The sequence below is a fragment of the Lutra lutra genome, chromosome 13, assembly GCF_902655055.1.
Source record: "Lutra lutra chromosome 13, mLutLut1.2, whole genome shotgun sequence".
Lineage (NCBI taxonomy): Eukaryota > Metazoa > Chordata > Mammalia > Carnivora > Mustelidae > Lutra > Lutra lutra.
The window spans coordinates 29,785,478-29,806,019 of NC_062290.1; the positions used below are offsets into that span (position 1 = coordinate 29,785,478).

The window sequence follows — 20,542 nt, forward strand, 5'->3', positions numbered from 1 at the left end:
GCCTTCAGCTCAGGTCATGATCTCGGGGTCCTGGGATCAAGCCCCAGATCGGGCTTTCTGCTCAGCAGGGAGCCTGTTTCCCCCTCTCTGCCTGCCTCTCTGCCTATTTGTGATCTCTCTCTGTCAAATAAATAAAATCTTTTTAAAAAACCCCACACAATTGATATTTAAGTATTGATTTTGCATCCTGTAACCTTACTCAAATCATTTATTAGTTCTAACAGTTTTTTTCTGTGGAGTCTTTAGGTTTTTCTATGTATAAGATCATGTCATTTACAAACGGTAAACTGTCCCTTAAAATTCGGATGCCTTGAGGGGTGCCTGTGTGGTGCAGTTCATTAAACATCCAGCTATTGGTATGGGCTCAGGTCCTGACCTCAAGGTCATGAGATCAAGCCCCACAGGGCTCCATGCTCAGTGTGGAGTCAGCTTGGGACTCTCCTCCCTCTGTCCCTTCCCCTGCACACGTTCTCTCATTTTCTTTCTGTTTCTAAAATGTTTTTAGAAAACCTCATTTTCTTTCTAAAAAAAAAAAAAAAAAATCTTAAAATCTTAAAAAATCTTAAAAAAAGTTGGGGGGGCACATCTTGGTGGCTCAGTCGGTTAAGCATCTGCTTTCACCTTAGGTCATGATCCCAGGTCCTGGGATGGAGTCCCACATCAGGCTTCCTGCTCAGTGGAGTGTCTGCTTCTCCCTCTCCTTTTGCTTCCGCGCCCCCCCACCCCCGGCTCATGCTCTGTCTCTCTCTCTCTTTCTCTCTCTCTCAAATAAAGAAATAAAATCTTTAAAAAAAAAATTAAATTTTGGATGCCTGGGGGCACCTGGTGGCTCTGTCAGTTCTAAGTATCCTACTCTTGGTGTCTGCTCAGGTCATGATCTCAGGATGATGGGACTGAGAGTCAGGTCTACCCTCAGCTCAGAGTCTGCTGAAGACTCTCCCTCTCCCCCCATCCCCACCCTCCTCCCATGTGCACTCTAAATAAATAAATAAATAAAATCTTAAAAAAACAAACAAACATAAAATAAAATTTGGATGCCTTTTGTTTCTTTGTCTTGCCCCATTTCTCCAGTACTTCCAGCATTCTGTTAAAAAGAAGTGGTAAGAGAGGGTATCCTTGCTTTGTTCCTGATTTTAGAAGGAAAAAATTTTGGTCTTTCACCATGAAGGATGATGTTAGCTGTAGGCTTCTCACACATGGTCTTTATTTTGTTGAAGCAGTTTCCTTGTATTCCTAATTTGCTGAATGTTCTTATCATGAAAGGGTGTTGAATTTTATCAAACAGTTTTTTCTGATTTAACTGAAATTACCATGATGTGGTTTTTTCCCATCATTTGGCTAACATGGTGTATTACACTAATTGCTTTTTGTATCTTGAATCATTTTTGCATGCTAGGAATAAATCCCACTTGATCATGATGCACAATCTTTTTAGTGTATTGCTGACATTGGTTTGCTTGTACACTGATGAGGATTTTTACACATCATCAATATTCATCACAAATATTGGCCTATAGTTTTCTTCTACTGTCTTCATCTGCCTTTGGTTTCATGGTAATGCTGTCCTCATAAAATGAGTTTTGCAATGTACCCCTCCTCTTCCATTACTTCAGACAGTTTGAGAAGGACTGGTGTTAATTCTTTAAATATTTGGTAGAATACTCTAGCGAAACCATCTGGTCCTGGGCTTTTCTTTGTTGGAAAGTTTTTGATTGGTGATTTAGTCTCCTTCCTGTACAGATTTGTTCAGATTTTTAAAAATTTATGATTCACTCTTAGTAGGTTTTATGTTTATAAAAAAGATAACCATCTCTTCTAGGTTATCCAATTTGTTACAATATAATTGTTCATAGTAGTCTCATTCTTTTTTTTATAAATTTCTTATTTAAATTCAATTTAATTAACATATATTGTATTCTTCTCTGGGAACTCACCTCCCCGAAATCAGGGAGGACCCTGTTAGGGCCGCTCTATGGCCCTAGTCTCAGACCTTCCCAGGGGACATGGGGTAGAGTGACACAAGGCACTCAGTTCGTGGCCCCACTGATGAGCTTCCCTCCGCCCTATCATATATTGTATTCTTAGTTTCAGAGGTAGAATTTAGCAATTCATCAATTGTATACAATACTCAGTGAGCATTACCTCAAGTGCCCTCCTTAATGCCCATTATCTAATTACCCCCATTTGCCCACCCACCTCCCCTGCAGCAGCTCTCAGTGTGTCTCCTATAATTAAGTCTCTTACGATTTCCTCCTTTTTTTTGGTCTCATTTTAATTTTTTCCCTTCCCTTATGTTCATCTGTTTTGTTTCTTAAATTCCACATATGAATGAAATCATATGGCATTTGTGCTCCTCTGACTTATCTCGTTTAGCATAATGTCCTCTAGTTCTATCCACATTGTTGCAAATGGCGAGCCTTTTTGATGACTAATATTCCACTGTATGTATATATGTATGTATGTATATATGTGTGTGTATATATATATGTATATATATATACATATTCTTTATATATAAATTCATCTCTCAATGGATATCTGGGCTCTTTCCATAGTTTGGCTATTGTGAACATTGCTATTATAAATACTGGAGTGTATGCACCACTTCACATCAATATGTTTGTATCCTTTGCATAATACCTAGTAATGCACTTGGTGGATCATAGGGTAATTCTAGTTTTAATTTTTTTTTAAGATTTATTTATTTATCTGACAGACAGAGATCACAAGTAGGCAGAGAGGCAAGCAGAGAGAGGAGGGGGGAGGCAGGCTCCCTGCTGAGCAGAGAGAACGATGCGGGGCTCCATCCCAGGATCCTGGGATCATGACCTGAGCCAAAGGCAGAGGCTTTAACCCACTGAGCCACCCAGGTGCCCTCTATTTTTAACTTTTTGAGGAACTTCCATACTCTTTTCCAGAGTGGATGCACCAGTTTGCATTCCCACCAAAAGCGTAAGACAGTTTCCCTTTCTCTGCTTCCCTGCTAATATCTGGTGTTTCCTGACTTGTTAGATTTAGCCATTCTGACTGGTGTGAGATCATTTTGGTATTGATTTGTATTTCCCTGATGCAAGTGATATTGAGCATTTTTTCATGTATCTGTTGGCCATTTGTATGTCTTCTGTTAAGAAATGTCTGTTCATCTCTTCTGCCCATTTCTTGACTAGATTTTTTGTTTTGGGGGTGTTGAGTTTAATTTTTTATAGATTTGGTACACTAGCCTTTACCTGACAAGACACTGGCAAATATCTTCTTGCATTCAGTAGGTTGCCTATTAGTTTTGTTGACTGTTTCTTCTGCTGTCATGAAGTCCCAATAGTTGATTTTTGATTTTGTTTCTCTTGCTTTTGGAGATGGTCCGGCAAGAAGCTGCTGTAACCTATGTCAAAAATTCCTCTAGGAATTTGATGGATTCCTACTTCGCAATTAGGTCTTTCATCTATTTTGAGTTTATTTTTGTATGTGGCATAAGAAAGTGGTCTGGTTTCATTCTTCTGCATGTGGCTATCCAGTTTTCCCAACACCATTTGTTGAAGAGACTGTCTTTTATCCATTGGATATTCTTACCTACTTTGTTGAAGATTAGTTGACCATAGATTTGAGGATCCACTTCTGGGTTTTCTACTCTGTTTCACTGATTTACGTGTCTGTTTTTGTGCCAGTACCATACTGTTTGGATGATTACAGTTTTGTAATATTGCTTCAAGCCCAGAATTGTGATGCTTCCAGTTTTGATTTTCTTTTTCAACATTACTTTGGTTATGTGAAGTCTTTTCTGCTTCCATACAAATTTTAGAATTGTTTTTTCCAGCTCTGTGAAAAATATTGATGGTATTTTGTTTGATAGGGATGCTCTGGAAGTATAGACTGCTCTGGGTAACATAACATTTTAACAATATTTATTCTTCTAATCCATGAGCATTTCTTTTGTGTCTTCCTCAATTTCTTTTGTAAGTGTTCTACAGTTTTCAGAGGACAGATCCTTTACATCTTTGGCTAGGTTTATTCCTGGGTATCTTATGGCTTTTGGTGCCATTATACAATGGGATCGATTCCTTGATTTCTCTTTCTTCTGCCTCATTGTTATTGTATAAAACTGCAACTGATTTCTGGGTATTGATTTTATATCTTGTGACTTTGCTGAATTCCTTTATCAGTTCTAACAATCTCTGGACGGAGTCTTCAGGGTTTTCTACATAGAATATCATGTCGTCTGTGAAGAATGAAAGTTTGATTTATTCTTTGCCAATCTGGATACCTGTTATTTATTTATTTATTTATTTATTTATTTTTAAAGATTTTATTTATTTATTTGACAGACAGAGATCACAAGTAGACAGAGAGGCAGGCAGAGAGAGAGAGGGAAGCAGGCTCCCTGCTGAGCAGAGAACCCAATGCGGGACTCGATCCCAGGACCTTGAGATCACGACCCGAGCCAAAGGCAGCGGCTTAACCGCTGAGCCACCCAGGCGCCCCCTGTTATTTATTTTTACTGTGTGATTGCTGAGGGTAGCACTTCCAGTATTATGTCAAACAACAGGGTGGGAGTGGACACCCCTTCTCTGACCTTAGGAGGAAAGGTCTCAGATTTTCCCCACTGAGGATGCTATTTGCTGTGGGCTTTTCATATATGGCTTTCATGAAACTGAGATATGTTCCCTCTATCCCTGTACTGCAGAGTTTTTATCAAGAAAGGATGCTGTATTTTGTCAAATGCTTTTTCTGCATCTATTGAGAGAATCATATAGTTGCCATCCTTTCTTTTATCAATATGGTGTATCATGTTGATTGATTTGTGAATGTTGAGCCACCCTTGCAGCCCAGGAATAAAACCCATTTGGTTGTGGTGAATAATCCTTTTAATATATTGTTGGATCACATTAGCTAGTATCTTGTTGAGAATTTCTGGATCCATGTTCTTCAGGGATATTGGTCTATAATGCTCCTTTTGGGTGGGTTTTTTTTGTTTTTTTGGTTTGGGGATCAAGGTAATGGTGGACTCATAGAATGACTTTGGAAGTTTTCCTTCCATTTCCTTTTTTTGGAAACAGCTTCAGAAGAATAGGTATTAACTCTTCTTTAAATGATTGGTAGAATTCCCCTGGGATGCCATCTGACCTCTAGACTCTTGGTTTTTGGAAGATTTTGAATTAGTGATTCAATTTCTTTGCTGGTTATGGGTCTGTTCAGGTTTTCTACTTCTTCCTGTTTCAGTTTTGGTAGTTTATATGTTCATATTTAAGAATACATCCATTTCTTACAGACTGCCTAATTTGTTAATTGTTCATAATATTCTTTTTTTTTTTAAGATTTTATTTATTTATTTAACAGAGAAAGATCACAAGTAGGCAGAGAAGCAGGCAGAGAGAGAAGCAGGCTCCCTGCTGAGCAAAGAGCCCGATGTGGGGCTCGATCCCAGGACCCTGAGATCATGACCCGAGCTGAAGGCAGCGGCTTAACCCACTGAGCCACCCAGGCACCCCCATAATATTCTCTTATAATTGTTTGTATTTCTTAGATGTTGGTTGTGATATCCCCTCTTTCATTCATGATTTTATTTATTTGGGTCCTTTCCCCGTTCTTTTTGATAAGTCTGGCTAGGGGTTTATCAACCTTATTCTTTCAAGGAATCAGCTACCAGTTTCTTTGGTCTGTTCTTTTGTTTTTCTGATTTCTGTATCATTGATTTCTGCTCTAATATTTATTATTTCTCTTCTCCTGCTAGATTTAGGCTTTATTTGCTGTTCTTTTTCCAGCTCCTTTAGATATAAAGTAGGTTGTGCTTTTGAGATTTTTCTTCTTCAGAAAGGACTGTTTGCAATAAACTTCCCTCTTAGGATCACCTTTGCTGCATCCCAAAAGTTCTGAACTGTTGTTTTCATTTTCATTTGCTTCCATGTATTTTTTTAAAATTCTTCTTTAATTTCTTGGTTGACCCATTAATTATCTAGTAGGATGCTCCTTAACCTGCATGTATTCACGGTCCTTCCAAAATTTTTCTTATGATCGAGTTCAAGTTCTAAAGGACTGTCATCTGAAAATAAGCAGGGTATAATCTCAATCTTTTTGTACCAGTTGAGACCTGATTTGTGACCCATTATGTAATCTATTCAGGAGAATATTCCATGTGCACTCCAGAAGAATGTGTATTCTGCTGCTTTAGGATGAAATGCTCTGAATATACTGTAAAGTCCATCTGATCCAGTGTTGTCATTCAAAGTCCTTATTTCCTTGTTGATCTTCTGCTTCGTTGACCTGTCCATTGCTATGAATAGGGTGTTAAAGTCTTTTGTGTCTTCCTCAATTTCTTTTGTAAGTGTTCTACAGTTTTCAGAGGACAGATCCTTTACATCTTTGGCTAGGTTTATTCCTGGGTATCTTATGGCTTTTGGTGCCATTATAAATGGCAAACCCTGCAAAGGTTTGTGGTTTATGGCAACACAGAGCAGAATAGGGTGTTAAAGTCCCCTACTGTTACTGTATTATTATCAATTAGTTTCTTTAACTTTGCTAGTGACTGGTTTATTTATTTGGCTGTTCCCATTTTAGGGACATAAATATTTATGATTATTAGATCTCCTTGTTGGATAGATTCTTTTATTATGACATAGTGTCCTTCTCCATCTCTTATTATACTCTTTGGTTTCAAATCTAGTTTGTCTGATATGAGGATAACTACTCGGGCTTTCTTTTGATGTTCATTGCATGATAAATGGTTCTCCAACTCTTCACTCCATTTAGAGGTATCTTTGGGCCTAACATGTGTCTCTTGTAGACAGCATATGGATGAGTCTTATTTTTTTGTTTCTGTTTTTGTTTTAATTTTTTAAAATCCAATCCAATACCCTATATCTTTTGATTGGGGCATTTAGCCCATTTACAATCAGAGTAACTAGTAAAAGATATGAATTTAGTGCCACTGTATTCCCTGTGACATTACTGTTTCTGTCTGTTGTCTCTGTTACTTTCTGGTCTTTACTACTTTTGGACTCTTCTTTCAAAGGATCCCCTTTAGTATTTCTTGCAGGGCTGGTTTAGTGCTTACAAATTCCTTTCATTTTTGTTTATCCTGGAAACTCTCTATCTCTCCTTCTGTTCTGAATGACAGCATTGCTGGATAAAGTATTCTTGGCTGCCTATTTTTGTCATTTAGCACATTGAATATATCGTACCAGTCCTTTCTGGCCTGTCAGGTCTCTGCAGACAGTCTGCTGCCAACCTTATGTGTCCACCCTTATAGGTTAAGGACCTCTTGTCCAGAGCTGCTTTCAGAGTTTTCTCTTTATCTTTGAAATCTGCAAGTTTCATTATTATATGTTGAGTTATTGACCTATATTTATTGATTTTGGGGGGGTTCCTCTCTGCATCCTGGACTTGAATGAATGCCTGTTAGCTTCCCTAATCTGGGGATTCTCAGATATACATATAGTTCTCAGCTGTAATTTGTTCAAGTAACCCTTCTGCCCTTCCCTCCCTCTCTCCATCTTCTAGAACCCCTATTATCTGGGTATTATTTCACTTTATGGAATCGCTGAGTTCTCAAAGTCTCCCTTCCTAATCCAATAGTTGTCTTTGTCTCTTTTCAGCTTCCTTATTTTTCATCATTTTATCTTCTGTATCACAGACTCTCTCTTCTTCCTCATTTATCCTCACCTTTAAGGCCTCCATTTGGGACTACATCTCAGTAATAGCATTTTTAATTTCAGTCTGACTAGATTTCAGTTCCTTTATTTCTTCAGTAAGGGATTCTCTCGTGTCTTCTATGCTTTTTTCAAGCCCAGCTAGTATCTTGGTAATCACTGTTTTAAATTCTAGTTCAGACATCTTACTTATATCCATACTGATTAAATTCCTGGCAGTGAGTACTACCTCCTGTTCTTTCCTTTGGGGTAAACTTCTCTGCCTTATCATTTTGTCCAGAAAAGAACAGAACAAAGAGAGAGAAAAGACAATATAAAAACCACAGAAAAAGAAAAAAGAGAAGAAAACAAAAAACAAAACAAGAAGAAAAAAAATCAAATAAGAAACAAAACAAAAAACTAGATCCTGGGTGTATTTTGGTCTGTTTGTTAAAAGAAACTAGATCCCAAAATAGGAAAGAAAGAGAAACATATATATATACACAAAAATAAGATACAATGAAAAGAAGCAAAATTTATATATATATATAACATATACACACACACACCATATATATATATTTATAAATAAAAAGTAAAAAAAAGAATTGAAAAAATAAAATAGCTAAACAACAACAACAACAAAACCCTGAAAGACTAAAGAATTAAAAAACATATGTTTTCTCCAAGAGCTGAAGCTTTGCAGTTCTCTATGATGAGTAAAGGGTGCAGCCAGTTGTTCCTGATGGTCTTCTGTCGAAGGGGCCCGTTGGGCTAATTTTCAGGTGCTCTTCCTGGTACAAATAAGTCTCTCTTGCCAGGGGGCCCTGCTCAGTGTAAGCAGCTCCAGATTACACAAGATTGCACTGTTCTGCTCCCTGAGGGCTTTCATCACAGATAGGCAGGATGAATATGGTGGTGCCCCACTCTTTACCCCTGGAGCTAAAATTTCTCGGCCTCTAGTTTTCAGTGAGCCCTCATAGAAACATAGTCAATGACTCTTATCTCCCTGGTTTCTGTCAGAACTCTGTGTTCACCCAGACTGTGACTGAGCATTTTTATCTAGGCAAACTCTGAGTTTCAAGTCTCCAAATTTTATGTACTCCTGCAGCACAGACCCATGCTGTTCTTCCTCCGGGACGGAGGGGAGTAGTCTCCCTATGCCTCTGCCTTTGCTGGGCCCTTGCCAAGGGAGTGGCTGGAGGACCCTGCAAAGGTTTGTGGTTTATGGCAACACAGAGCAGAAAGCTGGCACCTAGATTCGCTGTTTTCAGCCAGCTTCCCCGTTCCAATGCCTGGGAACTCTGCTGCCCTCAGGTATCCCGATTCTTCTTCTAACACCAGGGATCCTGAGACTATGCTGTCCCACCTGGGATTCTGCCCCACTTTACTACCTGAGCATCTTTAAGCCAGGGGTCTCCCTGACTGAGGCAGACTTCCAGAAGTTCTCATTTTGTGTTCCACTGCTTATAATACTTTGCAGTGGCCTCCTTATACTGGTTCCCTCTCCTCCACCTTATCCTCCGATATATCACCCTGGATTCAAGTCTCCACTACTTCTACCTTCCAAAAAGCAGTTGCTTTTCTATTTGTAGAATTGCAACACTTCTTTTCTCAGATGTCCAATTGATTTTGCAGGTTTCAGAACAATTTGATAACTATCTAGCTAATTCTAATGACCAGACGATCTTAGGGTTCCCTACTCCTCTGCAATCTTAACTGCTCCTCCATAGTCTCTTATTCTTTTTATTTCTGTGCCACCAGTTGTAATGTCTTCTCTTTCATTTCTGGTATTTGTTGAGTCTTCTCACTGATTTTCTTAGTCTAGTTAAGGGTTTGTCAATTTTCTTGATCTTTTAAAAAGAATTTTTTTTCTATTCTCTCCTTAGTTTATTTCTGTTGTAATCTTTATTATTTCATTCCTTTTGCTATCTTTGGGTTTAGTTTGTTCTTTTTCTAGTTCCCTGAGGTATAAAATTAGGTTGCTGATTTCAGATCTTTTTAAAAGAAGGTATTTACTGCTACATACTTTCCTCTTAGTACTAGTTTTCTCTCATCCTATTCTTTTTGGTACACTATGTTTTCATATTTCATTTGTCTCAACATATTTTCTTTTTTGTTTTTAATAGATTTTATTTATTTAGGCACCTGGGTGGCTCAGTTGGTTGGGTGACTGCCTTTGGATCAGGTCATGATCCCAGAGTACTGGGATCTAGTCCCACATCAGGCTACCAGCTCCGTGGGAAGTCTGCTTCTGCCTCTGACCTTCTCCCCTCTCATGCTCTCTCTTACACTCTCTCTCAAATAACTATTTATTTGAGAGAGAGAGAGACACAGTAGGAGAGGGAACATAAGCAGGCGAAGTGGGAGAGAGGGAAGCAGACCTCCCACTGAGCAGACAGCCCACTGATGCAGGGCTGGATCCCAGAACCCTGGGATCCTGGGATCATGACCTGAGCCAAAGGCAGACTTTTAACTACTGTGCCACCCAGGCGGCCCTCAACATATTTTCTAATTTCCCTTGTGATTTCTTCTTTGACTCACTGGTTGTTCAAGAATGTGTTATATAATTTGCACATATTTATGAATTTTTAAAAATTTCTAATTTCATAACTCTGTGGTTGAAAGAAACACTTGGCATAATTTCAACCTTACATTTCTTAGAGGACTTGTTTTGTGGCCTAACATGTGACCTATCCTGGAGAATGTTCTGCATGTGCTTGAGAAGAATGTATTTTGCTGTTATTGTATAGAGTGTTCTGTATGGATCTATATGGTTCAGTTGTTCTGTTTTTCAAATCCTGTTTCCTTATTGATCTTTGGTCTGGTTGATCTGCACATTATTGAGAGTAGGGTATTAAAATCTCCTATGATTATTGTGTTACTTTCAATTCTCCCTTCAATCTTGTCAATGTTTGCTTCATATATTTCAATGCTCTATTAGGTGCAGAGACATTTATAAACTGTTTTATCTTCCTGGTGACGTGAACAGTTTACCATTATACAAGGTCTTTCTCTCTTATAAGAGTTTTTGATTTAACATATTCTACAGAAGTAGAGCCACTGCTGCTCTTTTGTGGTTAAAATTTGCATTGGCTATCTTCTTCCATCCTTTCCCTTTAAGCTTCTATACATCCTTATATCTAAAATGAATCTTTTGTAGGCAGCACATAGTTGGATCTTTTTTTAAAAAAAATCCATTCAGCCATTCAACATCTTTTGATTGGAGAGTTTAATCCTTTTACATTTAAAGTAACTGCTGATACAGAACAATTTACTTTTGCCATTTCATTATTTTTTTACATGTCTTGAGGTTATTTTGTTCATTTTTCCTCTCTTGCTGCCTTCCTTTGTGTTTCGTTGATTTTTTTTTTCTTTTTTCTTTTTGTAGTGATATGCTTTGGTTCCCTTCTCATTTTCCTTTGTGTAACTTCTATAGGGTTTTTTTTTTTTTTTTTTGGTCTTTACCATGGAGATTACATAAAACATCTTATGGTTACAACAATCTATTTTAAACTGATAACTTCAGTTACACACAAAAACTTTACTCCTTTATATCTCCTCCTCATGCTTTATGTTATTATATCTCTTTGTTTTATACCCATTAACACAATTTTTTAAAAGATTCTATTTACTTATTTGAGAGAGAGCGAGAGAGTGTACAAGCACACCTGCAAGAGTGGGGGTGGGGAGAGGCACAGGGAGAGGGAAAAGCAGGCTCCCAGCTGAGCAGGGAGCCCCACATGGGGCTCAACCTCAGGACCCCGGGATCATAACCTGAGCTGAAGGCAGATGCTTAACTGACTGAGCCACCCAGGTGCCCCCATTAACATAATTTCGTGGTTACAGTTTTTTCTTTTGCTTTTATTGTCTAAATTTTACCAGATTTAAGAGTAATTTATGTATCACCATTATAGTATTAAGGATTTTACATTTGTTTATATATTTACCTTTACCAGAGAGTTTATATTTCAGTATGCTCTTGTGTTCCTGCCTAAAGTCTTTTGGTTTCAACTTGAAAAACTCCCTTTAACAATTCTTGTAAGGCTGGTCTAGTGGTGATTAACTCCCTCAGCTTTTGTTTATTTGGGAAGGTCTTAATTTCCCCTTCATTTTTAAGGATACTTTGCAGAATATAATAATCTTGGTTGGCAGGGGTTTTTTTTTTTTTTTTTTTTTTTTTTTTTCTTAAGCACGTCTGAATATGTCATCTTGTTCCCTTCTGGCCTTAATGTTTCTGCTGAGTAATCCACTGATAATCTGGAAAACTTCCTTGTAGGTGTTACATTCCTTGTGTTCTTTTTTTGCTTTTTCTTGCTGTCAACACTCTCTACCTCTTAACAGTTTGATTACAACATGTCTTGCTGTAGGTCCTTCTGGATTTATTCTAGTTGGGAGTTCTTTGAGCTTCTTGAATTAGGATGTCCAGTTCCTTTCTTAGATTTGATAAGTTGTCTTTTTCTCATTTCTGTGACTCCTGCAATACATATGACTCGTGCACTTGATGGTGTTCCATAAACTCTAAGGCTTAATTAACTTTTCTTCATTCCCCCCCTTTTTTTTTTACTTGATTTGATAATTTCAAGTGACATGTCTTCAAGTTAACTGCTTGACTAAGACTACTGCTGAACCCCTCTACTAAATTTTTCAATTCAGTTACTATGTTCTAGCTCCAGAATGTCTATTTGGTGTTTTCTTCTAATTGCTATCTCTTGATATTCTCATTTTGTTTATGCATCATTTTTCTGATTTCATTTAGTTATTTATCTGTATTCTATTATAGTGCATTTAGCTCCTTTAGGATAATTATTTTTAATTCTTTGACAGGCAGTTCATAGTTCTCCACTTCTTTAGGGTAGGTTTGTGCAAATTAATTTTGTTCCTTTGTTTGGGCCATGTTTTCCTGTTTCTTTGTGTGCATTATTTTCTTGTTGCATTTTCTGCAGCCAAAGAAATAGCCACTTCTCCCAGGCTTTATGGACTTCCTTTTACAGGAGAAGACTCTCACAATTCAACCTAGTGAGAGAATCTGGGGGTCCTCTGAATCTTATCTGGGGATATGTCTTCTCTGGGATTGTTTATGGAATAATTTCCCAGAGAGCTTGCCAGTTTTCAGGAGTTTGCAATCTCTTCCTCCCTCTGGTGTTTGTCTTTGGTACTGCAGGTTCTCTGGTGCTACAATAAGCCACTAGCTCTGTGGTTCTCTGCAGACTTCTGACCTCCAAAGCATGCTGGTTCTGTTATTGCTTCAAGTCATGGGAGACTGAAACGAATCCCTAAAGTAGCCCCTTCTGAAGATGGAAAATTAGATGCACATTCCACTCTTTTTTTCTCAGCCCCTGCCCCATCTAGACCTTAGCTGGGAGCTGGGTGTTTCCTCCCTGAGCCTACCTCCACCGGCAGCGCTGCCGGTTTCCCGGTGCTGCAAGCAGCAGCTGGGACGCTCGACCGTTCCTCAGTACCCAGGCACTGAAAGTCTGCGGGTCCCGTTTGTGGTCAGAGTCAGGCAAGTGAGACACCAGTGCCTCAGGTGATCTCCCCAAAGCAGGAACACCGAACATATTCCATTCTTTTGTTTCCCCCTCAAAGGAGAAACTGTAAGCTAGCGTTTTCCTCCCAATCCCAGGATACAGAGCCAGTTTAGGGGAAGGGGTACTGTGGTTGATACGAAATGGCTTTCTTACCCATTTCAATATGGTTGTTTTTAACTTTGGGTTTGCCTGGGTATTATAGCATCTTAATTGGTTTCTGGAGTTCTCATAAAGGCTCTTTGGGTCATACACCATTGCTAAGTCAGTGTTTCTGTATGGAAACAAGGACTGGGGCTTCCTATTCTACGGTCTTGCTGACATCACTCTTGAATTTTTTTAAATGTTTGTTATTTATTGTTTTCCTTTCTTAGTAATAACTTACTTATATTTCTTGCCCATTTCTATACTGGAGTGTTTGCCTCTTTATGATTGATTTGCAGTAGGCATTTCTATATTTCCCATACTGATCATCTGTTTTATAGGTTGCAAATATCTTCCAATTCTCTGGCTGATGTTTTTCACTTGTTAATAGTGTTTTTGTTTTGTTGTTGTTTCTTCTCAGTTAAGTTTTTAAAAAATCATTAGTTTGACATAGCTCAGGATGTTGGTGAAGGGTGTACATATACATTGTATCCTACTGATGTTTTAAGTCCATTTTAATAAAGCTCCAATTCTATTATTCAACATTCATCTCAAGGCAAAAGTAAAGTTTCTACCTGGCATGTAAATAAATTATTGTAAATGCTTTCCTTGCCTTCCCAGGGACTCTTCTCATTACTTTTTAGATATAATTTATATCCCATAAAATGTACCTATTTGAAATGTTCAATTAAAAGATTCTTAATAAATTACTAAGTTGGACAATCATTACCACTAATGATCCACTTTTAGGACGCTTCTGTCACTTCAAGATCTTCATTTGCAGCAAATCCCTCTTCCTACATTTAGCTCCAGGCAACAGCTAATCTACTATCTCTATAGATTTACCTATTACGGACATTATAAAAATGGGATCACATAATATATGGTCTTCTGTGACTGGCTTCTTTCACTAAGCATAATGTTTTTGAGGTTCACACACGTTGCAACATGGATCAGTAGATTGTTCCTTTCTTAGTGAGATACAGTATTCTACGGTATGGACATAGGATATTTTGTTATCCATTTGTGAGTTGATGGTTATTTGGGTTGCTTCCACTTTTTGTTTTTTTGTGAATAATGCCGCTACGAACATCTGTATACAAGTGTTCATGTGCTTATCAGCCATTTGTATATATTTTTTGATGACCTTTTCCAATCTTTTGCCTACTTTTTTAACTGGGTAGTCTTGTTACGGAGTTCTTTATACATGGGTTATTTGTTTTATTACTGAATTCTTTAGGTATTCTGGGTAGGAGCCCTTTATCAGATACATAATCTGAAAATATATGCACACAGTTTGTCTTGTCTTTTCATTTTTTTTTAAATTTTTTTATTTATTTGACAGACAGAGATCACAAGTAGGCAGAGAGGCAGACAGAGAGAGAGGGGGAAGCAGGCTCCCCGCTGAGCAGAGAGCCCGATGTGGGGCTCTATCCCAGGACCCTGGGATCATGACCTGAGCCAAAGGCAGAGGCTTTAACCCACTGAGCCACCCAGGTGCCCCTTCATTTTTTAAGTGGTGGTAACAGACAATACTTATTTGTTTATCCATCCAGTTAAGGTGGTCCTTTGGATCATTTCTGGTTTTGAACTACTACAAAATTGAGCAACTGTGAATATTTGTATAGAAATATTTATGACTACCTATGTTTTCATTTATTGTGAGTAAATACTCAAAATGGAGTTGATGAATCATATGGTAAGTGTGTGTTTAACTTTACAATAAACTACTACACTGTTTACCAAAGTGGTGATCCCAAGTCACATTTTCACAGAGAGTAGATGAGAGATCCAGTGGTTCCATATCTTCTCTAACACATGTTAATGTAAGTGTTTTAGTTATTTGAGGGAGTGTATAGTTGGTATCATGTTTTTTTTTCCTTGCTTTTTTTAAACTGTGGTAAAACATACATAATTTTTATTTTTTTAATCATTTGTATTTGGTAACCATTTAGTAGCATTAAAGGCATTCACATACTGTGTACCCACCACCACAATCTATACTCAAGGCTCTTCATTATCCCTAAGCCCTAACAAAACCTATGGAATCATTAAGCAGTAACCCCATTCGCTCTAGCCCCTGATAAACTCTATTCTTCTTTCTATCTCTTTTGAGTTTTCCTCTTCTAGGTACTTCATACAAGTGATATCCTACATTATTTGCCCTTCTGTGTCTGACTTATTTCACTAAGCTTGATGTTTTCAAGGTCCATCCATGTTCTTGCATATATAAAATTTGTATTCCTTTTTATGGCTGAAGAATATTCTATTGTATTTTGTTTATCCACATTTTATCCACTCCACGTTTTGCTAATGGGAACTTGGGAGTGTTGCCACCTTTTGGCTATTGTGAATAATGCTGCTATGTACGTTGGTGTTCAGATATCTGTTCAAATCCCTGTTTTCAATTCTTCTGAATATATACCCAGGAGCTGGTCTTATGGTAATTCTATGTTTAATTTTTTGAGGAACTGCCAAACTTTTCCACAGTAGCTGTACCATTTAACATTCCCACCAGCAAGACTATCCTTTCAGGAATCACTTCTATAGTTTGTTACATTCCTACCAACAATGCACAAGTTCTACTTTCTTAACTTACTTGCCAACATTTATTATTTTTCATCTTGCTTGTTTTTTAAATTAGAGATCATGCTAATATATGTGATGTGGTATTCCACTGTGTTTCTGATTTGCATTTCTCTAATAATTGGTGGTGCTGGACACTGTTTCATGTGCTTACTAGCCAGCTGCATATCATCTTTGGAGACATGTATAAACAACTCTTTTGGCCCATTTTTGAATTGAATATTTTGTTGTTGTTGAGTTAAGGGAGTTAAATCCTTATTGGATACAAGACTTCCAAATGTCTTCACTCAATCAATGAGCTGTCTTTTTGCTTTGATAGTATTACTCATAAAAATTCATAATTTTAATGAAGTCTAATTTATCTACTTTTCCTTTGTTGCTTGTGCTTATGGTGTCATATCCAAAAAAAATCACTGCCAAATCAATAAATGAAGATTTTCTCTGGTGTTTTTGCTTAAGAGTTTTATAGTTTACTTTAAAGTTCAGATGCAAAGGATCATATAGGCTGAGAGCAAAGGCCATTTCTGATAGAGCTTTAATTGACAATAGCTTTATAAAAACAAACAAAAAGCAAAAAACAAGGACAAAAGTCCCTTATCCCCAGACTCTCTTGTTAAAAATTTGTTAAAAATGAAATGCTCACCAGGGCACCTGGGTGGCTCAGCTGGTTAAGCGTCTGCTTTTGGCTCAGGTCATGATCCTAGAGCCTTGGGATGGAGACCCCACATCAGGTTCCCTGCTCTCAGCGGGGCTTCTGCTTTTCCCTCTGCCTCTGCCCCTCCCCCTGCTCATGCTCCCACCCTCTCAAATGAATAAATACAACCTTAAAAAAAAAACTGAAATGCTCACCAATGAAGACGACTTTGAATTCTCTGAGAGTGAAGAATATTTTGTAATGTGATTAATTGCCTTTTAATTTGTCTGAATCTATTTGATTTGTTTAGTCTAGATTTTGGAGTATTATGTTTCTTAAAATAAGTCATATGTCCACATCAAATATCTGTTGCCTTGTAAATACTGTTTGTGTGTATTTTTAAGACACACACACACACACACACACACACACACACACACTCTGAGCTGAGCCTTTCCTTTGTGTTCTCTACTGTATATGTAGGGTTTTTTACTCAATGGGTCACAAGAGATGCTGCATGATTTATTGCCCTATAGAAGTTGAAAGAATAGTGATTAAAAAAGTTTCATAAAACTCACCAATTTGCCGTGTATAAATAATCTCTCCACACAGAATATAACTCTAACTATGAACATGCATTTCCAAAGAATTATAAAATTTTTCTCTCATAACCAGACTGATACATTTTGAAACTTGAGAAGGGGGATGTTTAGTTTAACACCTACCGCCTTTGAGTGTTAAATCCATTAAGATGATTCTCTCGGAGTTCAGACACTAATGATAAAACCATCTGTAAAACAAAATCATTTGCAGGTTAACTCATACTGCAAAACAGGATTACATCAGTTCTATTTTTCTTGGTGTGAGTGATATTTCCGTTGAGATTCCCTCCCCTCCCCTACCCGTCCTCTCCTTGTTTTACTTTGTCAAAATGAAAAGAAAGCAGTGCCAAGTCCATTTACTAATAACTTGGATTTTATTTTTAATGTCTGTTATTCCACATTCCAATTTAAGCAAATGAACAATAGACAGATCATTAATTTCCTAAGAAAATCAAACTTGTTAAAAATAAAACCACATTGAAATTAACTTATTTTTTCCTTCCTAATTTAGTTCTAGTAATTTTTTAAAATGCTATTTACATATAAAATTTCTAAAACACCAGAGCAGTTAACAAACATTAAAAATCTTATAACAGTATTTAGAAGATCATAAATTAAAATTTCTTGAATTTGGCCAAAATTCAAGGCAGAAGAAAACAAAACTTTAATACTAAGATGTGAATCTATATTACTATTTACAACATTGTTACTTATTGAATTTTTTGCTTTAATGTAAAATTCCTTAAGGTTGTCTTAAATACAAAATTTGTCCAACAGTAAAAGGGTGTGTTTATACTGGCTAAGGAAATCTCTTCTCCCAAAAATCTTTGAAAGAATAAACGAGATCTGTTAAGAGAAAAGAGGGGTTGGTTGATTTAGAATAACCTCTCCTGGTTTCCTTCGTTTTTCTCATAATCTCCCATCTCACGTTTCTTCCTTACATGGCTGTAAGTCCACCCAAGGTAAGAAGAGATAAACAGAGAAAAGTTAAACATCTTTCCTGGAAGAGTGAGGTGTTTCTTACCCTTTTTTGCCATGGTACATTAAGCAACAAAAATTTCAATACTAATAAATTAAAAATACTCACATTTTTAAGCAAACCAGGATAGTAATCTGCAGGTGTAAATTCAAGACCTTGAGTAAAAAGACCAACTTCTTTTGTATCAAATCTGAATGCCGAAAGTATATGAGATAACAACCCCTAAAAACCATAAACAGACAAAGTTATTAAAAGTGAGTGCAAGTGCCTATTACCTATAATGCCTGCAGTCTAGGTCATCCGTAAATGCACTCATCTCTGTGAAATGATTAATCTTAAATTGTCCAAATACCCTGTTCGCATGGATTCATGGTATAAAGAATAAGTCAGCATTAAAATTATCACATTAAAAATAGGTCGATTTAAATAATTGTTAACAGTGAAGCAAAAATATATCATGAATGAACAGTGCCTTAACCATATAAAGAATGTGATCATGGGATGCCTGGGGTGGCTCAGTTGGTTAAGCATCTGCCTTGACTCATGTCATGATACCGGGGCCCTGGGATCGAGTCCCGCATCAGGCTCCTTGCTCAGCAAGGAGTCTGCTTCTCCCTCTGCCGCTCCTACTGTCTGCGCTGACATATAAATAAATAAAATTTATTAAAAATAAAGAATGTGATATTTATTGTTTTTAAACTCAGCAAAATATTTTTATCAAAGTAGCTATAATAATTTAACACATAACAAGAAACAGACCACAAATTACTAGGCAAAGATGATGCAATAAATGGTGTTACACGGGATGGCTATTTGAAAAAAAAATTAGAAATGTTAAACATCAATGTAAAGAGATCAATGTAAAAATGAAGTAATAAGAAGAAAACGTAAGTACTTTTCAGGCATCTGAATGGGGAAGAACTTTGTAAACTGAGAATCAAGAGAGCAAATTATTGGTTGTTCTAAACAGAAATAAAACCTTGTGCTTTCAGAAACTAATACAAGCACAATCTAGGAAGAATATTACTAACAAATAACAGATCATAAATAATGTGCAAAATACAGCACTAAGAACATAAAAATGAGTATGAACAGATAATTCATAAAAGGAAATACAAATGTGCAAGAAACAAACTTATAAACGTTCACCCTCATAAACTCTAAGGGTGAATTTAAACATCAACATACTATTTTTCACTTAATGAATTAAAGATTTTTACAAACCTAAATACCGAATGTTAATCTGGGTTCTCTGAAACAGGTACTCTGTGTGAGCTACTGTAATATAAATGGGTATCCCTATGTCCTGCTGCTCTGAACCACACTGAGGCACCCCCAGAGGGTCTGAGTGCGTGTAACACGGCTCCCTACCCACCCCACGCTTGGATTGCCAGGGCTAGTCTGCCCAGAGGTTATAACCTGAACAAAGGTGCCTTATAGGTTAGTAGAGGCCTGCCTTATAGAGAGCAATTTGAAAATACATATTAAAGGTTTTTTAAACAATTTTATTTATTTATTTATTTATTTTTAAAATTTATTTATTTGACAGAGATCACAAGTAGGCAGAGAGGCAGTCAGAGAGAGAGGAGGAAGCAGGCTCCCCACCGAGCAGAGAGCCCGATGCGGGGCTCGATCCCAGGACCCTGGAATCATGACCTGAGCTGAAGGCAGAGGCTTTAACCCTTTGAGCCACCTAGGCGCCCCCATATTAAAGATTTTTAAAAGCATTCATAACTTTTCATGTATCTGGCACATGTTTAAGGATAAATCCAAATATGATGATGGGGATTATACTCAGAGATGTTCACTACAATATTATTTCTCACAGTGAAAAATGTCTAACAGCAGGAACTGATTAATTTATAAAACCCTCATTGTAAACCATTAAAATGTTTACAAAGATTTCATGAGAGCATTTTAAATGGTTATATTACAATGTCAAATGAAGAAAGGAAGATGCAAATGTTAATACACAGCAACAATCTCATCAATATAAAAAATAATCCATACATGGAAATGAAAAATATTGGAAGAAACTATCACCAAATGTTAACAGTCTCTGAGGTGGTGCTATTATGAGTATATATATTTTTTCTACTTTAATACATTTTCCAGTTTCCTATGTGTGTACGTGTAATATTACTATAATAGAAAAAAATTACTTTTTTTTTAAGATTTTATTTATTTATTTGACAGAGAGATCACAAGCAGATGGAGAGGCAGGCAGAGAGAGAGAGAGAGAGAGAGGGAAGCAGGCTCCCTGCTGAGCAGAGAGCCCGATGCGGGACTCGATCCCAGGACCCTGAGATCATGACCTGAGCCGAAGGCAGCGGCTTAACCCACTGAGCCACCCAGGCGCCCCGAAAAAAATTACTTTTTGAAAAAGTGTTGTATTTGGAACTATTTTTCAACAGCAGCTTTACTGAGATACAATTCATATACTATAAAAT

At 37.2% G+C, this 20,542-nt stretch overlaps 1 protein-coding gene across 1 annotated transcript in view; it reads right to left on the reverse strand.

Annotated features, from left to right (window-relative positions):
- FANCC (FA complementation group C) overlaps positions 1-20,542 on the reverse strand; it is a 297,238-nt gene that overhangs the window by 78,741 nt on the left and 197,955 nt on the right. Inside the window, 2 exon segments of the mRNA XM_047700445.1 lie at positions 17,237-17,301; positions 18,201-18,314. Coding sequence (XP_047556401.1) covers positions 17,237-17,301; positions 18,201-18,314 — 179 coding nt within the window.